General features: G+C 57.2%; 3 protein-coding genes across 3 annotated transcripts in view; 1 reads left to right on the top strand and 2 right to left on the bottom strand.

Annotated features, from left to right (window-relative positions):
• Positions 1 to 749, bottom strand: part of SRRD (SRR1 domain containing) — a 2,289-nt gene extending 1,540 nt beyond the window's left edge. The window contains exons 1-3 of the mRNA XM_071445277.1: positions 570 to 749; positions 459 to 499; positions 249 to 379 (exon numbers count right to left, since the gene is read on the bottom strand). Coding sequence (XP_071301378.1) covers positions 249 to 379; positions 459 to 499; positions 570 to 721 — 324 coding nt within the window. The 5' untranslated portion in view covers positions 722 to 749. The remainder of the gene's footprint in view (positions 1 to 248; positions 380 to 458; positions 500 to 569) is intronic.
• Positions 596 to 18,360, top strand: HPS4 (HPS4 biogenesis of lysosomal organelles complex 3 subunit 2). Its single transcript, XM_071445268.1, has 13 exons — positions 596 to 886; positions 1,666 to 1,756; positions 2,409 to 2,552; positions 3,965 to 4,072; positions 6,098 to 6,214; positions 6,323 to 6,417; positions 7,609 to 7,681; positions 8,363 to 8,396; positions 9,395 to 9,491; positions 9,918 to 10,806; positions 13,092 to 13,224; positions 13,485 to 13,593; positions 15,138 to 18,360. Exons 1-13 carry the CDS (start codon positions 720 to 722, stop codon positions 15,307 to 15,309), a joined length of 2,229 nt encoding a protein of 742 aa, XP_071301369.1. The 5' UTR covers positions 596 to 719; the 3' UTR covers positions 15,310 to 18,360.
• Positions 18,354 to 27,737, bottom strand: ASPHD2 (aspartate beta-hydroxylase domain containing 2). The gene is made up of 4 exons (XM_071445276.1): positions 27,573 to 27,737; positions 24,175 to 25,246; positions 21,927 to 22,040; positions 18,354 to 19,809 (listed from the first exon to the last, which is right to left on the bottom strand). Exons 2-4 carry the CDS (start codon positions 25,052 to 25,054, stop codon positions 19,700 to 19,702), a joined length of 1,104 nt encoding a protein of 367 aa, XP_071301377.1. The 5' UTR covers positions 25,055 to 25,246; positions 27,573 to 27,737; the 3' UTR covers positions 18,354 to 19,699.

Genomic DNA, 27,737 nt, shown 5'->3' with positions numbered 1-27,737 from the left:
GTCAGGTTGACCTGCTCTCACAGCAGTGTCTCTGTCTCCTCCCCCTCATCTCTGTCCTTCACTGAAGCAGTTTCTCTGAGCCTAGGCCTTGCAGTCAGGCTACATCGCTATGTTTTCTAACCACAGACTCAAAGATGTACATTTCCCCTAAATCAAAAATGGATTTCTACTCTGGATTATTTCTACTCTGTCTCAGCGTGAGCACGGCCCGGTGCTGCCCCGCTGCTCCCCCCGGTGCCGGTGCTCACCCGCAGCTCGTCCAGCAGCAGCAGCAGGAAGGCGAGCTGGCAGCGGGCGATGGGGCAGCGCCCGAAGCGGCCCAGCCCGTAGCACACGCAGCGGGCGGGCGGCTCCGCGCCCAGCGGGGCCCGCACGGCTCCTGCGGGCGGCGGGGTCAGCGCGGCGGGGCCGGGGCTCGCAGTCCCCGCTGTCCCGCACCCCCCGCTCCCCGCACTCACCGGCGCTCGCCGCCCAGAAGCCGGAGCTCAGCATTTCGTCCCTGCGGGCAGAGCGCGGCGTTAGCGGGGCGCGGCGGCGAGAGGACACACGGGCCGGGGCCGGGCACTCACCGCGCCTCTCGCAGCCGCCGCAGCAACGCTTCTATTCCGGGGCCGCCTTCCCCTTCCTCCTCCTCATCATCATCATCCTCCTCCTCCTCGCCCCGGCCCCGCCGCCGCCGCCGGGCGCGCCCCGCTCGCCGCCCTCCCGCCAGCGCCGCCATGCGCGCGGTCACGTGCGCGGTCACGGGACCGGGGGCGCGCCCGGAACCGGCGGCGGGAGCGAGCGGGGGGATCCCGGAGCATCCCGGAACGGCGCGGAGCATCCCCGAGCCGCCGCAGCCTCCCGCAGCCATGGCCCGCCCAGCCGCGCCCGGCCCCGCGCCATGGTGAGCCCCTTCCCCGCTCGCCGCCCCCCGTGCCGGTGCCCCGGGAAGCACCTCCGGCCCTTCCCTCATTCTGTCCCCGGTTCTGGTGAGGTCTGGCAGCTCCCGGGGCTCAGCAGCTCGGTCCCGGGCCCTGGAGGGGAGGTACGGGAGCGGATCCAGCCTCCCGCTCCCGGCCCGGCAGCAGCGCGGCTTCCTCGGTGCCAGCTCTGAGCCAGCCTGGGCTCCAGATCCGGGCTGGTCCTGCGGGAAAACTCCCGCATGGAGCTCGTTCCGAGCTTGTGCTGGCTGACAGGGCAGGATGCAGAGTGTTACTGAATACGTGCGTTCAAGAAATTCTGAGCAGAACGATATCACATCGTCAGAGGGACCCTGCTGTCTCCTTCTTCTTGGGAGCTTTGAGTGCAGGCAGCACCCGGGAGCTGCTTGAGTTGCACGTGGATAATAATTCTCGATAACGATAATAATTATTGTATTCTCTTAATTATAATTATCCCGTGTGCTGAAGGTGCAATATCTCACAAATCCACTTTTTTCCAGATTTCCTTCCACGTGTCTGAGAGTTGGAGTTCTAGAACCTATTTGAAACTCACAGAAGTGGTCAAATTTAATAATGAGGGACCTTTTTGGTGCTGCTTTTGGGTTTAAACTCCGTGTGATTGTGCAAAGAATCAATCTCTCCATTTGCAATAACTTTTTGTTGCTCTTCTGTAGAAATAGACAGGAGAGGGAGAAGGGTAACAGTTTTCAAATACACAATCATTTCTGCCAATGTTTTTTAGGTGGAATTACTTTTTCCTTTATGATGGCTCAAAAGTGAAGGAGGAAGGGGATCCTACAAGTGCTGGCATCTGTTATTTTTACCCTCCCCAGGTAATGTCTGCTTTATTTCAGTACCTGTAAAGTACTGCTGATGGTTCTGGATCAGGAGGGGTTGAGCTTCCAGGTGGTTTGGATTAATCCTTACTTAGTAGTCACAAGAGTTTTAAGAAATTTTTAAAGAAATCCTAATTCTCAATTAGCTTCAGGTGGAGCAGGGCTGGGCTCTCAGGGCACAGCAGTGGGGTTAAACTCTGCTCCCTCCCTGAGGAATGGGCCAGCACAGCCCAGCTCTGTCCTGCTGATGTGAATAAACAAAAATGAGGGATGAAAGTTCCTCTCCATAAGCCCCAGGCCCTTGTGCTGCCTGGAGAAAGCAATCCAATTCTTTTTCTCCCAGAAATTTGCCTGTTCTACTGCAATTGATTTATAGAATCCTAGAGTTGTTAAGGTTGGAATAAAATCCAGCCATGAACCCAGCACCACTAAACCTTGTCCCCAAGTGTCACACCCACACATTTTCTTTCTCACACTTACAGGGATGGTGACTCCACCACTGCCCTGGGCAGCCTGTGCCAATTCCTAACAACCCTTTCTGCAAATTGAGTTGAAATGATAATTATTTTTTATTTATACCTGAAAACAGCAGTGATTTTTTTTTCCTGAGTTCTTTTAATGGGAAGTTAAAGCCTTTGCTCCCTGGCAGACCATCCCAGAGCAGCAGGAGCTGCTGTGTGGGCAGATGGCCGGGGTTGTTCGCTGCCTCACCGAGATCTCCGGGGCCCCTCCCAGCCTGGTCCGCCTCAGGAAGCTCAAGTTTGCCGTGGTGGTGGATGGAGACTTTCTGTGGGTGAGTTCAGGAGCTCCAGAGCAGTCACAGAGTGAAAACAGCCAGGGGCTGAAGGACGGGATCAGACCATGGGGGTTTATTATTCAGGGTGTGGGCTGCACCCAGGGAGAGCTGGGGAGGGTCCTTGCAGTGCACAAATTTCATTTCATTCATAACTTAAATTCTGTTTTCTGTGGCCTGGCAGTCACTTCAGCTTCCTGCAGAAAAATTTCAAGCACCTCATTTCTGTGCCCACACCCAAAGGGATTTCTTATGATGTTCCTGGCTGGAAACAGAATCCCAAAATCCCAGACTGGTTTGGGCTGGAAGGAACCTTAAAGCTCATCCAGTTCCACTCCCTGCCATAGGCAGGGACACCTTCCACTGTTCCCATCCAACCTGGCCTTGGACACTTCCAGGGATGGGGGATAATGGGATCCACATGCTGCAGTTTGTAAGGACACAGTCCAAGGCCAGGCTGGATGAGGTTTTCAGCAACCTAGGCCAGTGGAAAGTGTCCCTGCTCATGGCAGGGGGTGGAACAGGATGGGATTTAAGATCCCTTCCAATCCAAGCCATTCCATGATCCCATGATTCCACAAACCACTCGGTCTCAGTGAACACAGACAGCCAGGGACTGCCCTGCCTGAAGCTCTTGAACAACCAAGAGCAGCCCTTGCTCTGCTCCCTGGATGCACTCCAGGACCCAAGCCCTGGAAAGGGGTGGATTTAACCCTCCAGGGAACAAACACCTGGTTACTTACAAGCCTTTGTAGAGGATGCAGCCTGCCAGGACATGGGGAGCCCAGTCCAACCTGGCCCTGGACACTTCCAGGGATGGGGGAGTAACAGGATCCATGTGCTGCAGTTTGTAAGGACACAGTCACTGTTTGAAAGTCTGATTGTTCTTTCCTTCTAGCCCTCAGCATCCCCAGAGCTTTGTCAGTGCCCACAGACATTTCATATATAAAGAGCAGCGTGTGGCAGTTGTGACAAAAGTGCCCCAAACCATCCCTGGGAACTGGGCTGAGGCCAGTCAGCCCCATTTAACTGGCACTGCTGCCTCTGTTTCAGCAACTCAAAAACTAGATGGAACATCATCATAATATAAATAATGAGTTAATTAGAACATTTTGAAGTACTTGTTTTCAGGAAAATGTTCTTAGCTATTAAAGCACCAAGTTAGGTCATCTAACGTGGGAAGGGAGTGTGTCTGAAGCTCTGCATCTCTGATATATATTTATTTATCCTGTCTGTGCCAGGGCTCTTGTGTGGGTATGTTTGCATTTCCTTTTCCTGTGACTGTGATTCCGAGGGGTGTCTGCCTGCACAGAGCTGCCTGTCCTTGTGTGAAAGTGATGAGAGCTGTTCTCACTTGTCGTGCCCGAGTTCTGTCAGGCAACCTCCTGCATGCCCTGCTGTGTGTGCTGCAGGTTCTGGGCTGTGCTGTGGAGCTGCCTGACGTGAGCTGCCGGCGCCTCCTGGAGCAGCTCATCGGCCTCTTCATCTTCTACCACGGCCCCGTGCGCGGCGCATACACGGTAACCAGGGACTGGGGACAGGGGGACAAGGGACTGGGACATGGTGACCAGGGACTGGGACAGGGGGACAGGGGGACAAGGGACTGGGACATGGTAACCAGGGACTGGGGACAGGGGGACAAGGGACTGGGACACGGTAACCAGGGACTGGGGACAGGGGGACAAGAGATGGGGCATGGTAACCAGGGACTGGGGACAGGGGGACAAGGGACTGGGACACGGTAACCAGGGACTGGGGACAGGGGGACACAGGGACAAGGGACTGGGACATGGTAACCAGGGACTGGGGACAGGGGGACATGGGGACAAGGGACTGGGACATGGTAATCAGGGACTGGGGACAGGGGGACAGGGGGACAAGGGACACGGTAACCAGGGACTGGGACAGGGGACAGGGGGACAAGGGACACGGTAACCAGGGACTGGGACAGGGGGACAGGGGGACAAGGGACTGGGACAGGGGGACAAGGGACTGGGACACGGTAACCAGGGACTGGGGACAGGGGGACACGGGGACAAGGGACTGGGACATGGTAATCAGGGACTGGGGACAGGGGGACAAGGGACTGGGGCATGGTAACCAGGGACTGGGGACATGGGGACAAGAGACTGGGACATGGTGACCAGGGACTGGGACATAGTAACGAGGTTCTGGGGACATGGGGACACGGGGACAAGGGACTGGGACATGGTAACCAGGGACTGGGGACAGGGGACAGGGGGACAAGGGACACGGTAACCAGGGACTGGGACAGGGGGACAGGGGGACAAGGGACTGGGACAGGGGGACAAGGGACTGGGACACGGTAACCAGGGACTGGGGACAGGGGGACATGGGGACAAGGGACTGGGACATGGTAATCAGGGACTGGGGACAGAGGGACAAGGGACTGGGGCATGGTAACCAGGGACTGGGGACATGGGGACAAGAGACTGGGACATGGTGACCAGGGACTGGGACATAGTAACGAGGTTCTGGGGACATGGGGACATGGTAATGAGAGACTGGGACATGGTAACCAGGGCCTGGGGACAGGGTGACAAGAGATTGGGACATTGTAACAAGGGAACGGGGGCGTGGGGACACAGTAACAAGAGACTGGGGCACGGTAATGTGGGACTGGGACATGGTAAAAAGGGACTAGGGATGTAGGGACATGGTAAGGAGAGACTGGGACATGGTAATGAGGAGCTGGGATACAATAACAAGAGACTGGGACATTGTAGCAAGGGACTAGAGACATGGGGACACAGTAACAAGGGACTGGGACATGGTAACCAGGGACTGGGACATGGTAATGTGGGACTGGGGACATGGGGACACAGTAAGGAGAGACACAGTAATGATGAACACAGTAATGATAGACTGGGACATGGTAATGTGGGACTGAGGACGTGGGGACACAATAACAAGGGACTGGGACGTGGTAATTTGGGACTGGGGATGTGGGGACAAGGTAATGAGACTGGGACATGGTAACAAGGGACTGGGACATGGTGATTAGGGACATTGTAGCAAGGGACTGGGGACATGGGGACACCTTAACGAGAGACTGGGGACATGGTAAAAAGGGACTGGGACATGGTAAGGAGGGACTGGGGATGTGGGGACATGGTAACAAAAGATTGGGACCTTATAGCGAGGGACTGGGAACGTGCAGACACAGTAACAAGGGACTGAGACAAGGTAACGAGACTGAGACATGATAATGAGGGACTTGGGACACAGTGACTTTTGGGGCAATTGAAACACTTCCTGTGGTGTCCCAGCTCTGGTGCCCCAGTGTTCCCTTCCTCCTGCCAAGGGTCACACATCCAGGAAGTATGACCTGGCATCCCCACCATCGCTCCGAGGTCCTGTGGGGCTCTGCTGAACCTTCCCCAGATGTTCACCCTAAAGAGTTTCCCCTCAGTACCGTCTCCCACCTTTCCCTGACCTTATTTTGGCCCTGTGGATTGCATCTCCCATCCCAAGTGCATGGACACTTTGCTGTGACAGTGTTTGCACGGGTTTATCACCCACAGGCGTTTTCCCAGGAGGAGCTGAGCAGGGAGTGGGACAGGTACATTGAGCACATCCAAAAAAACACCAGTGACCTCCACAGGATTTTCAATTCTCTCTGGCATCTGGACAAAACCAAGGTAAGAGCCTGTCCTCTGCAGTGCCCCAGTGCCACTGTGTTTGTTCATTTGCTGTTTGGAGCTTTCCCAGGGTGCTGTGGCCTCACTGCCTTGGTTCTCCCTGCCCAGGTGGATCCCCTGCTTCTGCTGAAGGCAGCTCTCATCCTGCAGACGTGCCAGCGCTCTCCCCATGTCCTGGCAGGCTGCATCCTCTACAAGGGCTTGTAAGTAACCAGGTGTTTGTTCCCTGGAGGGTTAAATCCACCCTTTTCCAGGGCTTGGGTCCTGGAGTGCATCCAGGGAGCAGAGCAAGGGCTGCTCTTGGTTGTTCAAGAGCTTCAGGCCAGGCAGTCCCTGGCTGTCTGTGGTCACTGAGACCGAGTGGTTTGTGGAATTGTGGGATCATGGAATGGCTTGGATTGGAAGGGATCTTAAATCCCATCCTGTTCCACCCCACTTTCCACTATCCCATGTTGCTCCAAGCCCTGTCCAGCCTGGCCTTGGATGCTTCCAGGGATCCAAGGACAGCCACAGCTTCTCTGGGCAACCAGTGCCAAGGCCTCACCACCCTCATGGGAAGAATTCCTTCCCAATATCCCATCTAACCCTGCCCTGTGGCAGTTTGAATCCATTGCCCCCCTGTCCTGTCACTCCAGGCCCTTGGAGTCTCTCTGTGCTCGTCACCATGAAGGAGTTCAAGGCTTGGGGTTCAGTAGAAATTTGCTGCTTTTGATATTCAGCAGGATGTGAGGACTGAATTTCTGAGGCTTTTTAGGGAGAAGTCACCAAGGAAGAGGGGGGTGCGTGGATGTTGTGCTCTCCCAGCTGTGTTCCCTCTACAGCTGTGCAGCTCAGTGCAGGTGTGTCCGTCTGTCCCTGGTTTGTCTGACCTGCTGCCCAGGACCACTGTCTGTACTGACAGGAGGTGCACAGGGGGATGAGCCAGGATTCCCCATGAGAAATTCCAGCTTCCTTCAATCAAAGATGACTGAATGACTTCAAGGAAAGCCTCCAAGGTGGCCCTGAAAGACAGGAGGTGGGGAATTCCGAGAATTCCTTGGCAGCAGCGCTCAAGTGCCATTTTTCTTTGGCATGAACTGTTCCAGTGACACCTTTTACAAGCACTGGAAATGTGCCACAGGGGGAGCATCTGCCAGGGAGTGACCTCATAGCTGCAGGCAGGACACTGGAGTGAGTCACTGCAGCACCTGAGAGCAAAGGGACCTGGACATTTGACTCGAGGAGGGACTTGGGAGCCTTGTCCTGCACCAGGGTGTGTCACCCTGTGCCTCTGGTCTGTCTGGTAGAGACATTTTGCCACCAAATGTCATCAGAGTTGTCTGAGCTGATGATCTCTAAATGCCCTCTCAAGCCAAACCATTCTGTGCTTGTCTGCCTTTGCTTTGTCCTTTCAGGATTGTGAGCACCCAGCTGCCACCTCCACTCACTGCCAAGGTCCTCCTGCAGGGCAGAGAGTCCCCAGGCCAGGTATGGCACTGAACCCATTCCCTGCAAGCAGATTCCTGTAAGGATGTACTGTGGGAGCTCTTGTCACACAGATCTGGCATGTGTCACCATGGGGAAGGACAAATATTGGTGATGATGCTTAAAGCTTTTATTACTCATGATTTTAAATAGGTTCCAAGACTTCTGCACTAGGAATTAGCTTTTTTTTCAGTCTTTAACTTACTGAATTCATGAGTTCTCATTTATGTGGTGTTTTGACTGGCTTTTTACACAAGTTTTGGTATTTACTGGGAAATCCACCAAATGAGTCTCTGACAAACAGCAGTTTTCATTTGCTTTAAAACTTGTCAAAAATTAGTATGTATGTGATCAAGATGTTCTGTAAAAGCCATCAGTATGCAGATATAAAGGCAACCTTTGCTTTTCTTCTGCTTGAATGAAGGGAGTTTCTGTTCCCTGAGCAGGTGGTGATGATAAATCTGGGCTCTGTCCTGAATTTTAGGTGTATTTTGGTTCTTGGGAAGCTCCCCTTGACTTTGAGAGCTCCCTAAGGACCAAAACACTTCCCAGCACCAGATAATCCCAGTGTTTGCTGGGGGGGTGGTGTGGGGTCTGCTGCAGCCTTGGGGGACTGGGAGGGTGACACAGGTGTCCTGGTGTCCCTGATCCATGCACAGAGCTGATTTTTGGCTTTTGTTGCAGAAAGAGCCTGGAGCTGAGGAGCTGCAGGAGCCTGGTGAGCATCCAGCTGCATCCTTTGGGCTGCCTTCCCTGCATGGGAGCACGGGCTGGTTCTCTGGGATTCACAACCAAGCTGTGCTGGGTGCTGGAGTAGCTCCAAAATATCCCAGAGGGTGTTGCTGCCACCAGCCAGCCTGTGCTGTGTGATCAGAACCAGCTCCTTCTGCTGGGGTTTGCTCTTTTGGGTTTGATTCCAGTTCTGCAGATTCCCAACCATGCCTGCCTTAATTCCAGTTCCCCACGTGGCCACTTGGCCACTGCCAAGCCCTGACAACAGATGGCTGGTGCTTGCAGTCCAAACCTCCAGCCATCCCCTCTCAGCATCAGCGTGGGGATGATCTGCCAGGATAGAAACACTGAGGGGAAATTTAACTGTGGCAGGCATGGAGGGATGGGAAAATGCTGGGAGGCTGGGAACAGCTGCCCAGCTCAGTTGGGATGCAGGATCATGCAGCTCCTGCAGAAGCCTTTGGGCTGATGAGGTTTGGTGTGGTGGGGATTGCAGGGGTCCAGAACGAGGGAAGAGATGAGAATCTTGACTCCATGTTTCAGAAGGCTGATTTATTATTTTGTGATATATAATTAAGAGAAAATGGTATATTAAAACTATACTAAAAGAATAGAAGAAAGGATTTCATCAGAAGGCTAGCAAGGAATAGAAAAGAATGATAATAAAATCTTGTGACTGACCAGAGTCCCAACACAGCTGGACCTCTGTTTGGTCATCAAGTAGAAACAACTCACATGAGACCAATCAAAGATGCACCTGTTGCATTCCACAGCAGCAGATAACCATTGTTTGCATCTCGTTTCTGAGGTCTCTCAGCATCTCAGGAGAAAAATCCTGTCAAAAGGATTTTATGAAAAATATTTCATAATTCATATCTTATGAAAAGTCCTGTCAAAAGGATTTTTCATAAAACATGTCAGTGACAGTTCGGATTGTGGCTTTAAGCTGGGACAGGTTTGTTGAATCTTCCCCTGCTCCTGCAGAGCCTCTGCTGCCGCCGGGTGTCCGAGTCCTGCCCGTGTTCCTCACGGCAGAGGAGGTCTCTGCTCTCCAGCATTTCCCCGTGGAGTGGATGGCCAGGTAGGAGACCAGCCTGACCCAGAGGCAGGATGTGCAGCAGGAGCTCACACTGTGCCCCTGTTCCCATTGTCACTGTTTTCCCTGGAGCTAACTCAGGCTCTGTCACTGCCTTTGGAGCTGGGCAGAATTCCCCGTGTCCAAATCCCTGCTGGGAGCAGCCTGTAGCAGAGCTGCTTCCCCAGACCAGGTGGGAGCTCTTGTCCCTCAAGCACTGCTTTGTGGCCAAGGCAGGGACATTCCCAGGAGCCTGCAGATTCCCAGGCTTTTCACCTGTGTTAGACCTCGGCCCATCCTTTTCCCAGATCTCTTTGCAGCAGGGGGTGGATCAGCCATTGATCAGTGCCAGGAGCCAGTGGGGTTAGCAGCCATGGGATAACTGCACACGGATCCTGCTCAGCATTTCATTCACTTGTCATCTCCCTCTAGGTCACCCATGTCCCCAGCAGGCCCCAGAGGAGAGGAGAGTGCTCTCTGCTCCCAGGCAGTTCCAGAATCAACAGGAGCTCATGAAAACCAAGGCTTGGATGGAATCTCTGTGCAGGAGTCCCGTGAGGACACATCAGGCACGCCTGCCCCAGGAGATGCTGTGCAGCTGGGCAGCCCTGCAAGTCCTCTGATGGACTTTTCTGGAATGGGAGCTGGCACAAGGAATTCTTCAGCTGCAAACCTGAGCGGAACAGGCAGTGAAAGCTCAGAGCTCAGCAGGAAAACATCCTTCCCCTCAGAGAGTGACACAGAGCAGCTCCCGAGCCCTTCCTCACTCCAGACTGACTGTACTTGGACTACAGGTCCATACCTGGAAGGCTTTTCCTTTCCCAACCCTTACTCCTGGGAGCAGGAGAGCCAGGAAAAGGGGGAATCCCTTGCAGATTCTGATGTTGGTCACTGTGTTTCCCAAAATTCCCTTTCAGTCAGCCACAGTCCAGCTGTTCCCTCTCCTGCCCAGGAGCTGAGCAGAAGAAAATCCAGTGATCAGGACAAGCCGTGGACTGCGAGCCAGGACCGTGTGTCTGGGGGAAGTGACAGCACAGCTGGTGACCACGAGCGGGGCTTGGATTGTCCAGGCCCTGCTGGACACGCACAGCTCCACAACAGGAGGCAGCCACTGGTCCCAGAGCTCCAGGAGGCTCTGCCCAGTGCCCCTGCAGGGGACAGGCCATGTCCCAGCAGCAGGGAAGGCAGCTGGGACAGGCTGGGTGGCACAGGGGCTGAGCCAGCCCAGCTGAGCCTCTACGTTCACTGCATCCAGGGCTTGGTGCTGTCGCTGCTGGCTGAGGAGCAGCTGAGCCGTGACCGCGGCGCCGTGCAGGACGTGGTGAGTGGGAACGCTCTGCCCCACTGCGGCTGCACTGCTGGGGGGCACGGGGCTCCCAGCTGAGCAGGGAGAGTTGAATCGTGCTCCTGGTGCCTCCATCACCTGCTGGGAGCTGCGGCGGGCTCGGCAGGCTGCGTGGGAGCTGTCGGAGCCGAGCGGGGCCAGCCGCGTCTCACAGGCGGCTCCCGGTGCTGCTGCTGTTGTCTGGCACTGCCGGCTCCGGAGCAGAGCGTGGGGGTGTGACAGACACCCGCGGGCTGCCAGGGGCCCGTGCTGGAGCTGGGATTCGCTGGGGATCCCCGGCGGTCCCGTGGTTTTTGGGTGTGTTAAAGCCCCAGCCTGCGCGTCGCCGCCTGTCCCTCGGGGAGCACCGCAGACGTGGCTGGCAGCAGGACCCAGAGGGGTTCCCTTGGCTGTGGGAGCCTCCAGGCTGCTCCCTGGGGCTGGGGAGAGGGATGCCATGTGGGCACTGCACCTGGGTAACACCAGAGCAATCCCAAATCTCCCTGTGGTGGGATTTGGGTGCCCAGACTGCCCCCCACTCCCATCCTGCAGGGGCAGGATGTGCTGGTCCCCCGTCTTTCCTGTGAAACATCAGCTGCAGAGCTGCTGCCTGGCCTCTGCCTCCCTACCAGGAGCTGAGTCAAAGCTGCAGAGCCCTGTTTGATATGCCAGTTGCCATAGGAACAACCTAATTTCCTTCCCCAGCCAGACTGGAAGGTGGAGGGAAGCTCAGACTAATGCAGAGCCTCAAGGTTGCTCCTTCCCCTCGGAGCCCTGGGACACCTGGGGCCCTGGAAGCTGGGGAACGTCTGCTCTGCACAGCAGGGCTGATGTACCTGGCTTGGGATTGCTGCCAAATCAGCTGAGCCCTGAGGTGCAGCCAGGGCCCTGTGCACCAGACATGGCACTCTGTCCCCTTTCTGCTCGTCTGGAACGGCAGGGGGGACACAGGCAGGTGGGAATTGTCAGGCTGGAGAGTGGAATCCCTGCTGCACAGGGATTGCACAGCCCATCTCCCCTGATGTCTTGCCCTGGCGCTGACAAGCTCTCATTCCATCCAGGTTCCTCTTTTCCCAGACATCCTGTTTCCATCTCACGTGCCCTTGTTTTGGATCTCACCAAAACTGCACTGTCACACACAGCCTGGAATTCAGCTGTGCCTGGGCTCTTCTGCTGCACCCTCCCGTGGGTGCAGGTGTGTTATCCCTGAGAAGAGGGGCCCTGCATGTCCCACTGTCCCAGGAGGGGCTGCAGCTGGGCTCTGCTGCTGGTGGATTTCAGGCACAACCTCAGCTTGTCTGTCCCTTTGTTTATCTGTAGGTTAAAAATGACCCTCCACTCTCAGGGATGTCAAAGCTTAGTTACAATTAATGTTTTTTTGAATGCTTTGAGGCCCCCAAATGACACCAAAGAAGGGTAAAATATGCTACTTGTGCAGCTGTGAACCTCTGGGAGGGTGGATTCCATCCCAGACTTTCCCTGTGGAGTGGGAGGCTCTTGGCCTCGCCTCCTGCTGCTCTTTAGGTCTTATCCCTTCATTTCACTGCACAGAAAGGAAAATCTGTGCCATGACAGGGGTCAAGGATAGGCCAGGCACTGCCATCCTGCTGAACAAAGGCTTGATCCTCTCCCCAGTAGGGAAAAGCTCATTGGCAGGATGAGGATTATGGAGTTAATCTTCCCAGGGGTGGTGGGGGACCCCTGCCTGTGCCCAGGGAGGCTCAGCATGATCAGGGCCTCTGGGCTACTGAAAATCCATCCAGAATAGCAGCTTGGCATTCATTCAGTGTTTTGCTGTGTGTGTCTGTGCTGCCCGGTGTAAGCAAAGGAATGTCCCTTGCTGGGGCTGTAAATCATGTGAAATGAGCCCTGGAGAGTCATGGTTGATGGTAAATTAATGGGGCCTTGCATTTTCCTGTAATTAGTAGCATCAGGTGGCCTAATGGCTGATTGTCAGGTTGGAGGGCCCTTTTCTGAGTCGTAGAACCCCAGACTGGTTTGGGTTGGGAGGGACCTTAAAGCCCATCCTGTTCCAACCCCTGCCATGGGCAGGGACAGCTCCCACTGGACCAGGTTGCCCAGAGCCCCTTCCCTGCCTCGGGAGCTCTGTGATTTGTCTGTTCCCTCCATGCCAAAATTTCCCAGCCATTTTAGGTGGAGCCTGGACAGCAGAGTGAGGAAGGGTCCGGTCCTTCTGTCACCTGAACTCCTTCCAGAAACTCCTTGAAGCCCAGGTGAGGCACAGGTGAGGCTCTGAGCTTTGCCTTTCCCTCTGTCTGCAGTACCACAGCAGCCTGGCCTCCCTAAATGGCCTTGAGGTTCACCTGAGGGAGACTCTGCCCAAGGACTCTTCAGCCTCAGCCAGGACAAACTACAGCTTCACACACTATGACCGTGTCCAGAACGTCCTCACAGGTGAGCCTTCATCTTCTGGGCCTGAAGGAGGGAGCAATGAGGAGAATGGGGTTTATGGGAACCTTTTTTCACACCTCAGACACCATTTCTCAGCCAGATCAAGGGCTCTGTTGTGGGAGCTTTGTTGGGATTGAGGGTGTCCCCAGCCTGTTCTGCAGCTCTCCAGGGTGTGTGGTGAGCTCCAGAGCCTTTTCCTGCTCAGTGAACAGGGGCACACACTGCAGAGTGGCTTTTTAACACCCCCCTTTCCTGTTTTGCAGCCAATTTGCCCCACAGCCCTGGGCCTCTGGACCGGCACTTCCTGAGGGCGGCCACACTCATCCACTCTGACTTCAGCCAGCTCCCCACGGCCTCAGAAGTGATCATCAGGTAAGGGCTGCTCACAACCCTCCTGTCCCAGAAGGGCACAACCCCTTTCCAAGGCCGGCTGGGTTTTGTTACCACACCCAAGGGCCAGTCACGTTGCTTTATTCCCTAAATTTCCTTTGATTGTGGGTTCCTGGGTGTTGAGAGGCTGCAGTGGCACCGGGAGGGTGGGCTGAGAGCACAGCTGAGTGATGCCATGGCTTGGATTAAGATGCAACACTCACACAGTTGCCAGTTCCTGGCACTGTAAGGTTCTAAGACACAGTTTTAAATTTAGCTGTTCCTAATAAATTTGTGTCTCGGCAGGGAGCCAGAGGCACCCAGAATTGGCAACCTAGATATTGTTTTCTTGCACGGCTTGTTGAGTTGGAAACACACTGTGATGTGCATGGCAAACTCAATTGTGATGCACCAAGCGGGATGGTCTTATCCCAGCCAGAGCCCTTCCCAAAACCCAGAGCTTTTCCTGACATCCAGAGCCCTTTCCCAGGCCATGGCTGAAGTGGACACCCCTTTCCTCAGCTGAGCTGGGAGTGCACAGATTCCACCCACCTGTGTTTGTTTGTCCAAAACATGATGAAATAAAGATGCTCCTGGGAATTACACAGTAACTCTGGCACCGCTTGCCAAGGGAATGTGAATCACACACTTCAGTGCTGGAGAATTCCTTGTTTAGCATGAGCTTTGCTGGCTCCTTCAATCCAATCCTAAACTGACTGGCTAAGCTGGCATGTTCTCTGTTACCCCGAAAAAAGCAACTCCATGTGTGAATCAGCCTGAGTAACAAGATGACTAAAACTGCTTTCTTTTATGGAGAGTTGTCACAGAAGGGTGTCAGCAAACATAGCAGTTGCTGCTTTCCTCCTTCGAGGAGGAATCCAGGGTCCTTGGCTTTGCTCCCTGCCAGCCCTCCTGCAGGGAGTACTCTGGGAGGGGGGATTCTTAGTCTTAATTAATGTTTTTAATCACAGCTTTGGTGGTGACTGAGTCTGACTCTTGTCTGAGCCTCATCACACCTGTGAGTGAACACGTGGTTCCTGCTGCAAGGTGCTGTGCTGGGATTTGGCTGTGGCCAGCAGCAGTGGGACAGGAGGAATGTCAGGCTTGAGGAGTGTTCCGGGCTCGTGGTGTCCTGGGCTAGGCTGGCAAGGGGAATCTTTGGAGTGTGGCCACACACAGAATCCCAGAATCATTAAGTTTGGAAAAGCCCTCCCAGACCATCATGTCCAACCTGTGACCAATCCCCACCTTGTCACCCAGTCCAGAGCACTGAGCTGGACCCAGTCACAGGCTGGATTTGATGGTCTTGGGGGTCTTTCCCAAACTAAATGATTTTGTGCTATCTCACTTTCCCTTTTAAGGATGCCAGGACCCTTTAGAAGTTGGGTCTGGTTCCCTGTGGCCTTCAGGGGTTTGGTGCCTGTTCAGCTCCATATTCCCATGCTGAGACACCTGAAAGTCCCTCCCAAAACTTGGGATCCCAGTGCCCAGCTGTGCATCTTGCCCAAAGCTGTCAGTCTGACCCCTGCCCTTCCCTGCCCTTCCAGGAACGCCTCCACAGCCGTGTATGCCTGCAGGAATCCTGTCCAGGAGACCTACTTCCAGCAGCTGGGAGCTCCCCTCCGCAACTCAGGCGTCCCCAACCCTCATGACAGTGCCTTCAGCCTGCCCAGCAAGGCCAAGCAGAAGCTGCTGAAGCATGGGGTGAACCTGCTGTGAGCTGCTGTGCTCGGGACAACGGCTCAGCCCTGTGAATGTTCATCTCCAGTAAGAAAAATCTCAGCTGTTTGTGCCCACAGAGGCAGGAGACCCTGCCCTGCCTCTCTGGGGTCTCCAGCCTGCCTGGCCCTGAGGAAGGGACACTCCTTGCCCTGTCCTGCAGCACGTTTTGGGCCAGTGCAGGTGTCACCGACAGCATTTACCAAAGACTGAGGACAGAATGCAGCATCTTGGGGCTCTTGGTTTACATGGACTTTACAGGGACTCTCTTGTTGATCTGCAGACTCCCCACGTGCCTTGATCTGAGGTAAAACCTCACCTTGCTCTGAGTTACACAGCCCCCAGGCACTGCTGGCTTTCAGAGATGTCAGTCAGCCACTGTCTGTGCCTGCACTTGCCCTGGTCAGACTTTGGCTTTATTTCTGTCCCTTAATCCATGGGAATGATCCTTCCATGACGTCGTGCCTTGCCTTGGTTAGCAGTGTCTGCTGCCTGTTGTCACATGGGAGCAGAACAAGAGCTGCAGAGCTCACAATGCCCCTCTGGGTGCTCCCAGGAGGTTGTTATGCCACAGGTGACTCTGGAGGGATGTCCCCATCCCTCCACACTTCCCTGCTCAGTGATGGTCCAGCCCAGCCTTGCCCTCCTTGTGGATGTGCAGCCCCACAGGGGCTGGGTGATGGTGATGGTGATGGTGGTGTGAGTGTCCCTCAGCCTGTGCTCCCTCCCTCCTGCTGCAGGACCTCACTTCACTGCTCTTACTGCTCCATTTGCCCACACTGTGCAGACCCCAAAGTTGCCTCTTAGCTGATGGGACCAAAGAGGTTTTGTAACCTCTCAGCAGCTGTCCCCTTTCTGCTCTGACAGTGTCCCCAGTCACTGGTGGCTGGGGGGGCCCGTGGTGGTGGCTGCTTACACTGAGGGATGGATAGCTGTGTTTGGAACCTGCTGCTGGTGCAGACACACCCCTCAGTGTGACTGTGGAAATACAGGAGTCTCCAAGGCTCATCCCAGCAGCCTGAGTCACGTTGTTTTCGTGTTTGTGGTTCTTGGTGTGATGGGCTGGGTCGTGGGAGCTGTTCCCTGTTTACCTCCTCCAAGGGTGGTTCCTGCAGTGCTGGGGTGGAACAGGCAGAGCCTGTTGGTTCAATCAGTCCTGCAGGGCAGCTGCTTGGAAGGTTCCTGGTGGATAGATGTGTGACTGGTGTCACCAAGAGATGGTGAGCAGAGACACGAACGTGGGGAGGTGCTGAATCAGAGGTGGGCATGGGAAGGTCACCACTGCCACAGCTTCTGCTGCTCCCACTCCAGCACAGACAGTTCCCAAGGTTGCTCTGTCATCCCAGGGCTGCTCCTCAGACATTGCTGGGAATTTCAGAGGACTCCAGAGGACAACTCAGCTGCTTGCTCAGGGGTGGCTGGGCTCAGATGCCACCTGGCTGGCAGCCCTGGCAGCTGAGAAGGTGTTTCAGCAGGAGCAGAGTCGTATGGCACTGCTCCCATCCTGGGCATGGAAGGACTGTCAGGAGCCTGTTGGCAGTGTAGGAGTGAAAACTCCCTGGGAAGCCTGAGCTGGAGCCACCCTGGTGACCTCCTGTTTCAGTTCCACCCCTGTGGAAGATGGCACAAGGTAAGGTGCTGCTTCCCTGGTGACTTCCCTGCATGCTTCCACTGCTCTGGTTCTGGAGGGAGCACAGGGAACATCACAAGGAAGAATATCAGGGAGGTTTTGCAGGGTGAGAGAAGGCAGGAGGGATGGGGGTTGTGTGCTCCTGGGATCCCTGCTCAGCTGAGCCAAGTGACTCCTCTGGGAGATGCTGCTCTGCCTGTCCCTTCTGTGCCTTCAGCAGATCTGGATTCCCTCTGCAATTCCAAGGAGAGGAAGCCTTGGAGCACCAGGAGCAGCTCTAGCCTGCTCTGCTCCTCGGGGAGATCCACTTAGATCCTGCCTGGGTGCTTGGGAAGCGGTTGTGTGCTCTAGCAGGAAACACAGAGAAGTGGAAGGAGAAGCCTGAGAGGGACAGGAGGGAGATTTGGCACAGCAGCAAAGCACCAAGCGGATGGATGCTCCTGCCTGCTGCCGTCAGGGCTCCTGCTCTGCAATCTGCTGAGCCGTCTGCCAGCCAGGAACAGCTGGGCTGGCTCTGCTCCTTCAGCTGCTCAGGCTGAATCTGAGCCCACCCAGCCCCTGCCTGCCCACCCAGCCTGTGCTGGTCAGGAGGGAACAGCGCACAGAGAGCTCCTGGCCCGCAGGGCAATGGCTGTGCTGGAGAGAATGCCTAAAAATGGGACATTTTTAATCTGCTCCATCAGCTGGGCCTGTCTGAGTGCTGCCGGGGGGGGCTCATGGGGAGCAATTCCTGCCCTGCCAAGCTGGCTTTGTGCTTAAGGGGGTGAGGCATTGGTTTGCAGGCAGTTGGGTGGGATTTGAGCAGCACCCTCTGCTCTGGAGCTGCTCCTGGGAAGCTGCTGCCTTTGATGAATCAGTGCAGGCAGCTGGAAGGAATTCCTGAAATGGTTTGTGGATGCTCTGGCAAGGCTGATGGCTTCTGTGTGGAGCTTTGGGCCTGCAGCTGCTGCTGGGGATGGCTGGGAACAGTCTCTGCTGCTCTGGGCCAGGCAGCAGGGCTGGAACCCACAGCTGTCCCCCACCAGCAGGCTGTGGGAGATGCTCCCTGTGCTCCTTGGCAGCCTGGGCTCCACTGACATCACAGTCTGAGCCTTGAGTTGGAAAGGACCTCAAATATCCATTCCCAAGTCCCTGCCATGGGCAAGGATTCACCCAGGCTGCTCAGGGCCCCATCCAACCTGGCCAAATCCAGGCCTGGGGGGCTGTGACTGGTTAGGACAGAGTTTCCATGGGCTGGGTATTTTTGAGCCCTAGCTTTGCTCACTGTATCCCTGGCAAACAGGCCTGTGCCCCCTCCCACCCTGCAGCTCCTGCTCTTTCCAGGCCATTCTCCCCACCAGCAGCCAGACAAGCAGGACCCAAACCCTCGGTATTTGCTTTACCCTGGACTCGTTAGAGCAGCAGGCAAAGCCCATTCTGTTTTCAGCACAACTGTTTATTGATAATCTTTGCTTATCCACTGTATGAATGTTACCAACCTTTGGACAGAGCCAGCCTGCTTCCCCAGGGCCTGTGTCCAGGTAGCCAATGCGTGTAGAAATCATGCACTTCAGGTAGTCTGTAACAAGACGGGTGTAAAAAATATCTCAGATGTATTTGAAATCTCTGCCTCCTCTTGCAATCAACTCACTGAAAAGTCTGTAAAGAACTTGTTGGGGGACAGGGCTGGTCCCTCCCGGGCAGGGCACAGAGGCAAAGAGTCCCCAGCCAGAGCTGTGAGCATCCACCACACACTGTGCTTTGGGGGGGTGTTATAAACCAGCCCCCAGACCCCAAAATAGACGAGGGGACTTCAGGAAAAGTGTGGTGGTCCCTGGGTGGGCAGGACCTCATTGTTCAGGCTGCAGAATTAACCCCCCTTGGGAACCTGTCCTGTGGTGTCAGGTCCATGGGAGCTGCCGCTGTGTGTGCCTGCCCTGGCTTGAGGAAAGGAGAAGATGGAGCAGCAGAAGGAATGGTGACCTCCTTTCTTCCTACAGACAGACAAAACCCCCATTCTCTGTTTCCAAACAGCATCCCTGCCCCTGCAGGGCCTCCCAGCTGGGAGCTGGGAAAACTGAGGGTTGCAAATAGAGCAAGGAAGGGATTTGGGCAATTGCAAACACCCTTGGTCAGACTGAAGAGCACGACTGTGTGTGCTGTTCCCTCAGCAGGGTGGAGGTCGGGGCTCCTGCCTTGCTGGGCTGGCGATGGACTCTGCTCCCTGCCTGGGTGACAAAAGGGATTTCTGAGGGCAGGAGGGCTGGGGAGCTCCAGCTGGCACATGGAGGAGGAAGCAGGAGCCCCAAGAGGGTTCTCTGTGAGCAGAGCTGTGTCCTGCCCAGCCCATCAGACCCAACCTGAGGGGAGCACAGCACCCACGGCAGCTCCCAGTGTCCATCAGTCCATCCATCCTGGGCAGGGCAGGCTGGTTGGCTTGCATGGTGTGTGTGTGTGTGTGTGTTGTTCCTTTGATGACCACGAGAAAAATTTTTACATTACATTCAAACGAGCACCCTTGGGTTTGTTACTCTACTTCTGAACACCGCAAAACACAGTTAGCAACAGAACGCGACGGAGCAGGGGGGCAGCGAGCCCCGGCGGGGCCGAGGCGCCGGCGCTTGCAAAAGAATCCCTGAAGCCAACGATGGAGGAAGAGGATGGGCGCGGATACACGTCACAGTTTCCATTTACAACACCCCCGGGAGGGAGCACCGAGGCCGTGTGCCGGGAGAGGGCCCCGGCCGAGCTGCCCTGAAGCCACCAGGCCGGGCAGCGCCGTCATCGTCCCGGCGCGAAGATGAAATCGAGGGCTTGGCGCTCGGCCGCCGCCACGTTGGGGTGCCACAGGTCCACCATGAACACCACGCGGGGACCTTCCTCCGGGGCACCTGAGGGGGTGGAAACACACAGTGAGGGCAGGGAGGCACCCACCTCCCCAGTGCAACCCCAGTAAACCTTCCTCCGGGGCAGGTTGATGTCATGGCTTGCCTCAGTTTCCCCAGTGTGACCGTGTTCACAGGGGTCTTAGGATGAGGGAAGAGACGAGGATCTGACTCCATGTTTCAGAAGGCTTGATTTATTATTTTATGATATATATTATATTAAAACTATACTAAAAGAATAGAAGAAAGGATTTCACCAGAAGGCTGGCTAAGCTAAGAATAGAAAAAGAAAGAATCATAACAAAGGCTTGTGACTTGGACTCTCTGTCCGAGCCAGCTGGGCTGTGATTGGCCATTAATTAGAAACAATCAACATGGGCCAATCAAAGATCTACCTGTTGTATTCTACAGCAGCAGAAAACCATTGTTTACATTTTGTTCCTGAGGCCTCTCAGCTTCTCAGGAGGAAAAATCCTAAGGAAAAGATTTTTCATAGAAGATGTCTGTGACACCCCAGTCCTTCCCCAGGTGTGCCAATCACCTCTCCCTTCCCCACCCTGACCCCTGCTGAGTGCTGTCTGTCAGTCCTGGCATTCCAGAAGGGCATCGAGTGATTGGCAGAGCTCAAAAGATGCCTTCCATCCCTGGGGACATTGGGCCATCCAGGTGTCATTTATCCCTTAGGACTTCCCTCCCCTACTTGGTTGGTAGCCCTCTGTGCCCCTTCCCTGCCCCTCTCCCCGGGGTTAAAAGGAACAGCAACCATGCGGTTTGGGGAGTTCTGTTGGAGCTGGTGCTGCATTCAGAGGCCTGTGGGCCAGGAATAAAGCTCTGGATCAAAACCTTCATCAGAACCGACTCCTTTCCTTCACCTCGCCTTAAAGCTCCTCCATCAGAGGTAAACCTGAGCTCCTGCATGCCTGGGACATGTCCCAAGCGCCCAGCTGCAGCATCCAGCTAGCCAAAGGTGTCTCTGAGGTGAAAACACCACAGTTGCTGCCTTTTGGTCAAGCAGCAAGGGCCAGATGAGCCAGGCATGTCCCATCAAGCTATATTGGTATAATTCCAATATGAGGGGATGGAAACACACAGTGAGGGCAGGGAGGCACCTCCCCAGCGCAACCCCAGTAAACAGCTGCTTACTGGGAACTCAGGGACACGGGGCATGCTCCTCCCTGCCAGGCCTGCTTTGGGATTTGAGGATTCCTGAGGCAAGGCCTCCTTGCAGCTCCGTCCTGGATATGTGCAGGGAGCGGCTGCTGCGCCACTCCGGCCTTCCTGGCCCTGCACAGAGCTGTGCTTCCCAATCCCACAGCAGGTTTGATGTGGAAGCAACAGCTTTTGTTCTCCCACTCTCTCCACACGCTCCCCTGTGTAGAACAGCTCTGCCTGATGCTTTCATGCCACGGGCGACTAATGCCGGGTAATCCGGGAGAGCTGGAGCGGAACAGGCCCTGTCAGGAGGGAGGAGGAACCATCCAGCAATCCAGTGAGGCTGCTCCCCTGCTGGCCTGCCTTGCCGAGCTGCAGCAGGGCTGCAGACAGAGCAAGGAAGGGATTTGGGCAATTGCTAACACCCTTGGTCAGACTGAAGAGCACGACTGTGTGTGCTGTTCCCTCAGCAGGGTGGAGGTCGGGGCTCCTGCCTTGCCGGGCTGGCGATGGACTCTGCTCCCTGCCTGGGTGACAAAAGGGGTTTCTGAGGGCAGGAGGAGGAGGAGGCCGTGGCACCTACAGCCAGAGCTGCCCTGCAGAGCTTGGTGGTGAAGGAAGCTGAGCAGCCATGACAACGGGAGAGGGTCAGCAGGCCCTGTGCTGGGCCCACGAGCAAGTCGGGATGGGAGTGAGCCATGGGCTGGCTGAGGGGCTCCAGGGCTGTGCCAGGAAAGGGTGTCAGGATGTCCCAGCACCCTGAGGCAGAGGGAGTGAGTTCATGGGGAGCCCTGCCATGCCAGGGACAGGGCTGCTCCCACCCGGGGCAGGCCAGAGCCCTGAGCCCCTCAGAACACAGGGACCCAGCCATGCTGGGGCAGCAGAAGGGACTGGGCATGGCTGTCACCCTGATTCATCCCCAGTCCCCAACACCAGAGGGGACACCACAAGGCCCCACACCCTGAACTCACCTTCGTGGAACGCCGTGTGCAGGAAGGAGTCGTCAAAAAGCAGGCACCGGCCCTCAGCCCAGCACTGGGGCTCGCCCCCCACCACCAGTTCACAGTTGCTGGGCGTCTTGAGACCTTCAGGCACAAAGAGAGAGGACAGAGAGGGTCAGCTCGTGCTGAGTTCCCTGTGGTGGGGCAGCAGGGAGCAAAGTGAGCTCTGTGTGAGCCCCACGCTGCTGCTGAGGGGCTGCTCCCCTGCAGGGAGTGACCTGAACCCCAAGCCTGGAGCAGCTCAGCCCCTGCCCCATTCCCTGTCTGCTCCCTCCTGCCTTTTCACTGTCCCCAGCAAGCTCAGCACTGCAAGCAGTACTTTCATATCTGGAACAGCTTCCCAGTCCCCAGAGCCCATGGCCCTGAGGTGTGCACAGGGAGCCAGGCTCCTGGGATATTTTCCAACTTCAGGACCAAAGGTAGATCCTGCCTGCTCCTTCCTCCAGCCCTGCAGTGATGACCCTGCCCCAGGCAAGGCTGGGGGAGCAGTGCTGGGGCTGGAAAATGGGGCTCAGTTGTGGCTCTGCCACAAGCTCCCCAGGGACCTGCCCCATCCCTCAGTCTCCACGCAAGGTGCTGCTTCAGGGTGACCCATAGGGCTGCAAGGACAGAAATCTAGGGAAATCACAAAATGCTCATAGTGAAGCAGCTCTGTGAGGGCCACATGAAGGACAATCATAGAAATAAAATGGGTCTTTTCCTAAAATACCAGCACAAACCAAGGCAGTTTGACAGGGGTTGATCCCACCACCTCCCGCACCAGGACTGTCACCCCTGCAGTGCTGGGGACAGTGGAGCTGCTGCAGAGCCATCCTGCCCCGAAGATGTGGCCGTGGTGGAGAAAGGGGTCAGGGCTCACGTGGCTCCCGAATGGTAACGATGCAGCAAACGAGCAGGACGGATCCAAGAGCGATGCCAAACCCAGCAGGGACTCCCAGCTGCCCGGCAAAGCTGGGACTACAAAGCTGCTGTTTCAAAGGCTGCAAAACCCAAAGCCATTTCCCTGCACAACAGCCTCAGCTGGAGATGCTGGAACAGGGAAGCTGAGCTGCTGGGGGATGGAGGGAGGGAGCAGCCTGCAGCCCTTCATTCCCACCCTCGGGATGCTGCCCTGGCCCATGGAAGCTGCCTGTGCCTGGAGTAAATCCTCAGGAGTGTTTGCCCCACTGATGGCTGTGCTGGCTTTGCAGATCCAGCTGCCTGAAAGGGCAGGTTGTGTCTGAAACACATCCATGCCCTGGGCACAGCGAGAGCTGTGTTCCCAGCACCAAGGTGGAGGTGCCAGTGTGCCCCTGGCCCAGTGCAGAGTCCAAGCAGAAGGACAAGCAAATGATCCATGTCATTTCTCTGCCCAGGGCGTGTGTGCTCCGGGTGTGCTCACCTGAGCCCACTGGCTCCTCCCAGGAACCTCTCCCAGCCCCTCACAAGGGGAGAACATTCCCCAGTGCCCCAGAGAGAGGAGTGAGTGACAAGCTTCCTCCTGGCACCAGGAGGGGCAGCTCCTGGGATCAGCTCTGAAAACAATTCCCAACAAATGGCCAGCAGTGCCTGGGTGTGTTTACCCGAGCTGTTGGCTGAACAGGCGTGGTTGGTGTTTGCCAGCCGGGCCCGTGCGGTGCCTCCCCCGGCACGGCCGGTGCTGTGCCAGCCCAGCCATCTGTGCCATGTGGGCTCTCCCCGTGCCTGCAGGGAGCACTGTGCCACCAGCCCAGCGCCTGACCCACCACAGGGGACACCCCAGGACCTCCCCCGGCCCTCACTTGCAGCTTTGCAAACCCCAGAACAGCATCTCTGCTCCAATCTACCCAGGTCCCGTGCAGAGCACACGAGATTCCAGGAAAGGGGAGCTGCCAGTGGCACAACACAGTCCTGGAGCAGCGCCCCGGGCTGCCCCACATCCCGGGATGGGAGGGGGACCTGCCTGAGAGGGGGATGTTCAGAGACCCCTATGTAAAATCAGCCCTGGATCACACACCAGCAAGAGTCCACAGTCCTGGGTCAGCAGGAGGAGGAGGTGAAACCCTCCTGCTGCTGATCTGGAGACGCTGGGGATGTCAGATACCCAGGGACTGAGTACCACCAAAGCCCCCAAAACCTTCCTCAGGCCAAAGGTGTCTGAGCCCCAAGCGCACAGAGTGCCAGAGACTTTTTTGGGGCTCCTGTACTCTGCCACCCTCAGCACCCTCCCGACACGTGACCCACGGCACCAGACACTCACCGAGGTGGCAGCGGATGCGGATGTTGGTGGGCCCATAGTGCTCAGCGATGACAGTGCCCGGGCTCAGCACCGAGATGCAGGCGTTCCCAAAGACATTGTTGCCAATGCAGGTACGGAGGCTCCCGAGCAAGCGGTACGTCCGTGGGCATCTCCGGCAGTTCCTGGGCACGCACATGCCCTGGTTCACCAGGTAGAAGGTGAACCACTCCCCGCTGGGCGTGCTGTTCATTTTCCATCCTTGCGGGAGGCTGCAGTTTGAGAACGCCTTGTACAGGGTCTCAAACTCGCACAGGATGGTCTGGAAGTTGCGCTCCAGCAACTCCACGTCGTGCTTTTGAGCGTCCCGAGAGAAGTAGGGCGTGGTGGGCAAGTCGGGCAGGAAGAAGACTTCTGGCTTCTGGATGGAGGGCCGGCTGTTGAGGTAGCGGCCCTGCTCGCGGATGCCCTTGTGGATCCTGCCCATGCCGGACCAGGAGTAGCGCTTGGCGTACTCCTGCAGGTTGTGGTAGAGTTTCTGGTTGAGGCCGTCGTGGTGCGAGCAGCGCACGCACTCGGGCGACTGGCAGTACACGAAGCCGTTCTGCACCCCGTTGGCCTCGGCGCTCTGCATCAGCGCGTTCACCGTGGCGTAGGCGCGGGGCTGCTCCCTCCCCACGTGGTAGCAGTACCACACGAAGAGGACCAGCAGGCAGGCGACGGCCACCAGGGCCGTGGCGTCGCAGTCGCGGAAAGACTGGATGCCCGTGGCAATGAAATCCCGGAGTCCGTCCAGGGACCAGCTCCAGTCCGTCAGCCACTCCAAAGACATGGTGGCGGTGCTGGGAGCGCGCAGCGGGGCCCGGCGGTCACTGCTCGTGGGGCTCAGGGGCACCCACACCATGCAGCCGGGCCGGGGCGCGGCGGGAAGGGGCTGCCATGGGCGAGCGGAGCGGCGGCTCTGCCCTGCACTGCCCTGAGCTCTGCATTGGCAGCGGTGCCCGGCAGCACCCCTGGGTCAGCAGCCACGTGGCTGGAGGGTCCCCGCCGGTGTTCCTGGGCTCATCATGCTGAAAGGCAGTGCTGGAGGGAGGTTCTGGGGAGAGAAACCCAGAGGTGTTAGGGAGAGGGCTGCCCTGTGGGGTCCCTGCTGGGGTCAGTGCACAGGAAACAGCTGGAGCTGTGAGCTGGGACTGGCTCCTCAGGGAGGGGATGGTGGATAAGGAGCCCAAGGATGCTGAGTAAACCCCCCAGTGCTCTCAACAGCATCTTCCACAAATACCCAAATAAAAGGCCCAGACCCAGACTCCATCTCCCACTGCCCCAGTGACCACGTCCCCTCCTGCTCGTCCTCCAGTTTCTCTCCTAAGCTGCTGCCTTATCATGTCTGAAATCTGGCTGCTAAGTGAATATACACTGAGAGTACACACTTCACTGCCCTATCTGGCAGCACATCAGCTTATCCTCTCCATCTGATGGCTCTGAAGTGACTCTCCCTCCACAGACTGAGCTGTGGGAGAGCCCAGAGCTCAGCCAGCACATGGCCACAGGGCCAGCACATGGCAACAGGAGCAGGTCAGGGTGGTGGCAGCAGGGGCAGCTCAGGTTGGCTTGTTTGATTTCACCAGCTCACTGGTAAGAGCACTGACTCTAAGTAGCAGGATGGGTTTATGAGCCAGGAAAGCCATCCAAACCCTCCACAGCCCTTCCTGCCAAGGTCCTGCAGCCTCTCAACGTGCATTTCCTTATCAGTGGCGATGGAGACGGGCTGCAGATGGGATCTGACCCTACAGCAGGGACGTGCTGCAGGGCTGGAGACCTGGGATTCAGGCAGTGTTACACCCCAGGGAGGAACATCCACACGCCCGGCCTCCCTCCACCCTACTTCCTTGTAGCATGCTGCCTGCGTGCCCCATCCCGGGATCTGCAGTCCACGTGGCATGGCACAGCCTCCCGGGAATCTCAAGATAACTTTCCTCCATCTCCACAGCTGGCATCCCTCCAGACACTCCCGCTTCTCCCACCCAGGCCTCCATTCCCAGGCTGCAACCACAGAGTCAGAGCCAGGGATGTCCCCTGAGGCCAGCACAACGCCCGTGCTACCTGCAGGACTGGAGCGTGTCAGGGAAGGAGCAGAGCCCTGGGTGATGTGTATTGAGGGTGGCTCCTGCCCTACAAAGGGAACTGCTCAGGCACAGCAGCCACGCTCAGTCGGAGCTGGTGGTAGCACAAAGGGGAACAGAGCTGGGCAGTTCGACAGCCCCGGGGTCCCCAGGTCAGAGTCACACCCTGCAAGAGTGGCACAGCACAAACACGGCCCCAGTGCTGCCCCAGAGATGCAGGCAACACCTCAGATCAGGGGGAACCATCAGAGCAGCAAGAAATCCAAGCCCCCGTGCCCACACACTGCCTGCCTGACCCCAGAGAGCCCAGGAGCCTCGGGCTGCAGAGCCCTGGGGTTCTCTGGGCACAGTCTCCGTGGGACCAGCCCAGAAGCTGCCTCCTGTTCCAGCACAGCCACCCCACTGCAAACCTGACCAAACCCAGCCCCAGAGGGGCTGTGCCAGTGCTGGGGCAGGGCCCCAAACATCAGCACTGCTCCCAACACACACCCTGAGGCTGGGGCTGCACGGGGCACCCAGTGGGTACTGTCACCTCCTAGCCACAGCCCTGCACCCACACAGGTCACATCCAGCACCCCCAGCCTGAGAGGACAGAAAAGGCTCCTCAGCTAATGATGATGGCAGAGCCATTCCAGGGAGAGGAGATCAATTCCACGTTGCACCGAAGTTGTGCAGGACGTGGAGGCGAGCACCGTGCCAGCAGCAGCCGTGTTACATAAGGAAGGCAGAGGCTTCGATGCAGCACAAAGTTGCATCTCGGTGACTCCGTGCTGGCCACGGCATCTCCTGGAGGCAGCGGGTTCGGCTCAGCCCAGCCAGGGTCCCCGGGCCGCGGGCCTGCAGTGACGGGGACGCGTGGCGGGGATGTCCTCGGCTCGGCACGGCTGGTGTCGCCTCTGGGAGCAGCATGAGGAGCAGGAGCCTTGGGATGAGGCGGGATGCCCGCTGCCACTCCGGAACGGGAGCCGCGGGTGCTCCCTTCACCCTCTCCTGAGCACGCCACCCCGCCGGTGCCACCAGAGTAAGTGTCACCCAGTGTGACAGTGTCACCCGGCGTGGCGGCGTCAGCGTTAGTCACCGCTGTGGCCGCATCACCCGGCGTGGCAATGGCACGGCCGTGCCGCTGTCCCATCAGCCGGCGGCACCTGCCGCCGCGCTGCCACCCGGCCCGCCCGACGCCGAGCCCCTGCCCCGGCCGGGGATGGGGAGGTTCGGTCCGCGCCCCCGCCTCGGGCCCCGCTGCCGCCCCGCGCCCCCGCGCCCCCCCCGCGATGCGCTGCGGAGCGCTGCGGTACCGACCTGCCGCCCGCGCCGGGCCGTGCGGGGCCGCGCGGGGCCGCGCTCCCTCCGCGCCGCTCCGCCGCCGCCGCGGACCACAACTCCCAGCAGCCCGGGCAGGAGGGGCCGCACCGCCCCCGCCGGGACCGCGCCGGGCGGCAGCTGCGGCCCCGGCCCCGCACAGCC

The sequence above is a fragment of the Agelaius tricolor genome, unplaced genomic scaffold (assembly GCF_023055355.1).
Source record: "Agelaius tricolor isolate 1412-34295 unplaced genomic scaffold, bAgeTri1.0.p SCAF_20, whole genome shotgun sequence".
Classification (NCBI taxonomy): Eukaryota; Metazoa; Chordata; class Aves; order Passeriformes; family Icteridae; genus Agelaius; species Agelaius tricolor.
This window is presented reverse-complemented; position numbering and strand designations above follow the sequence as displayed.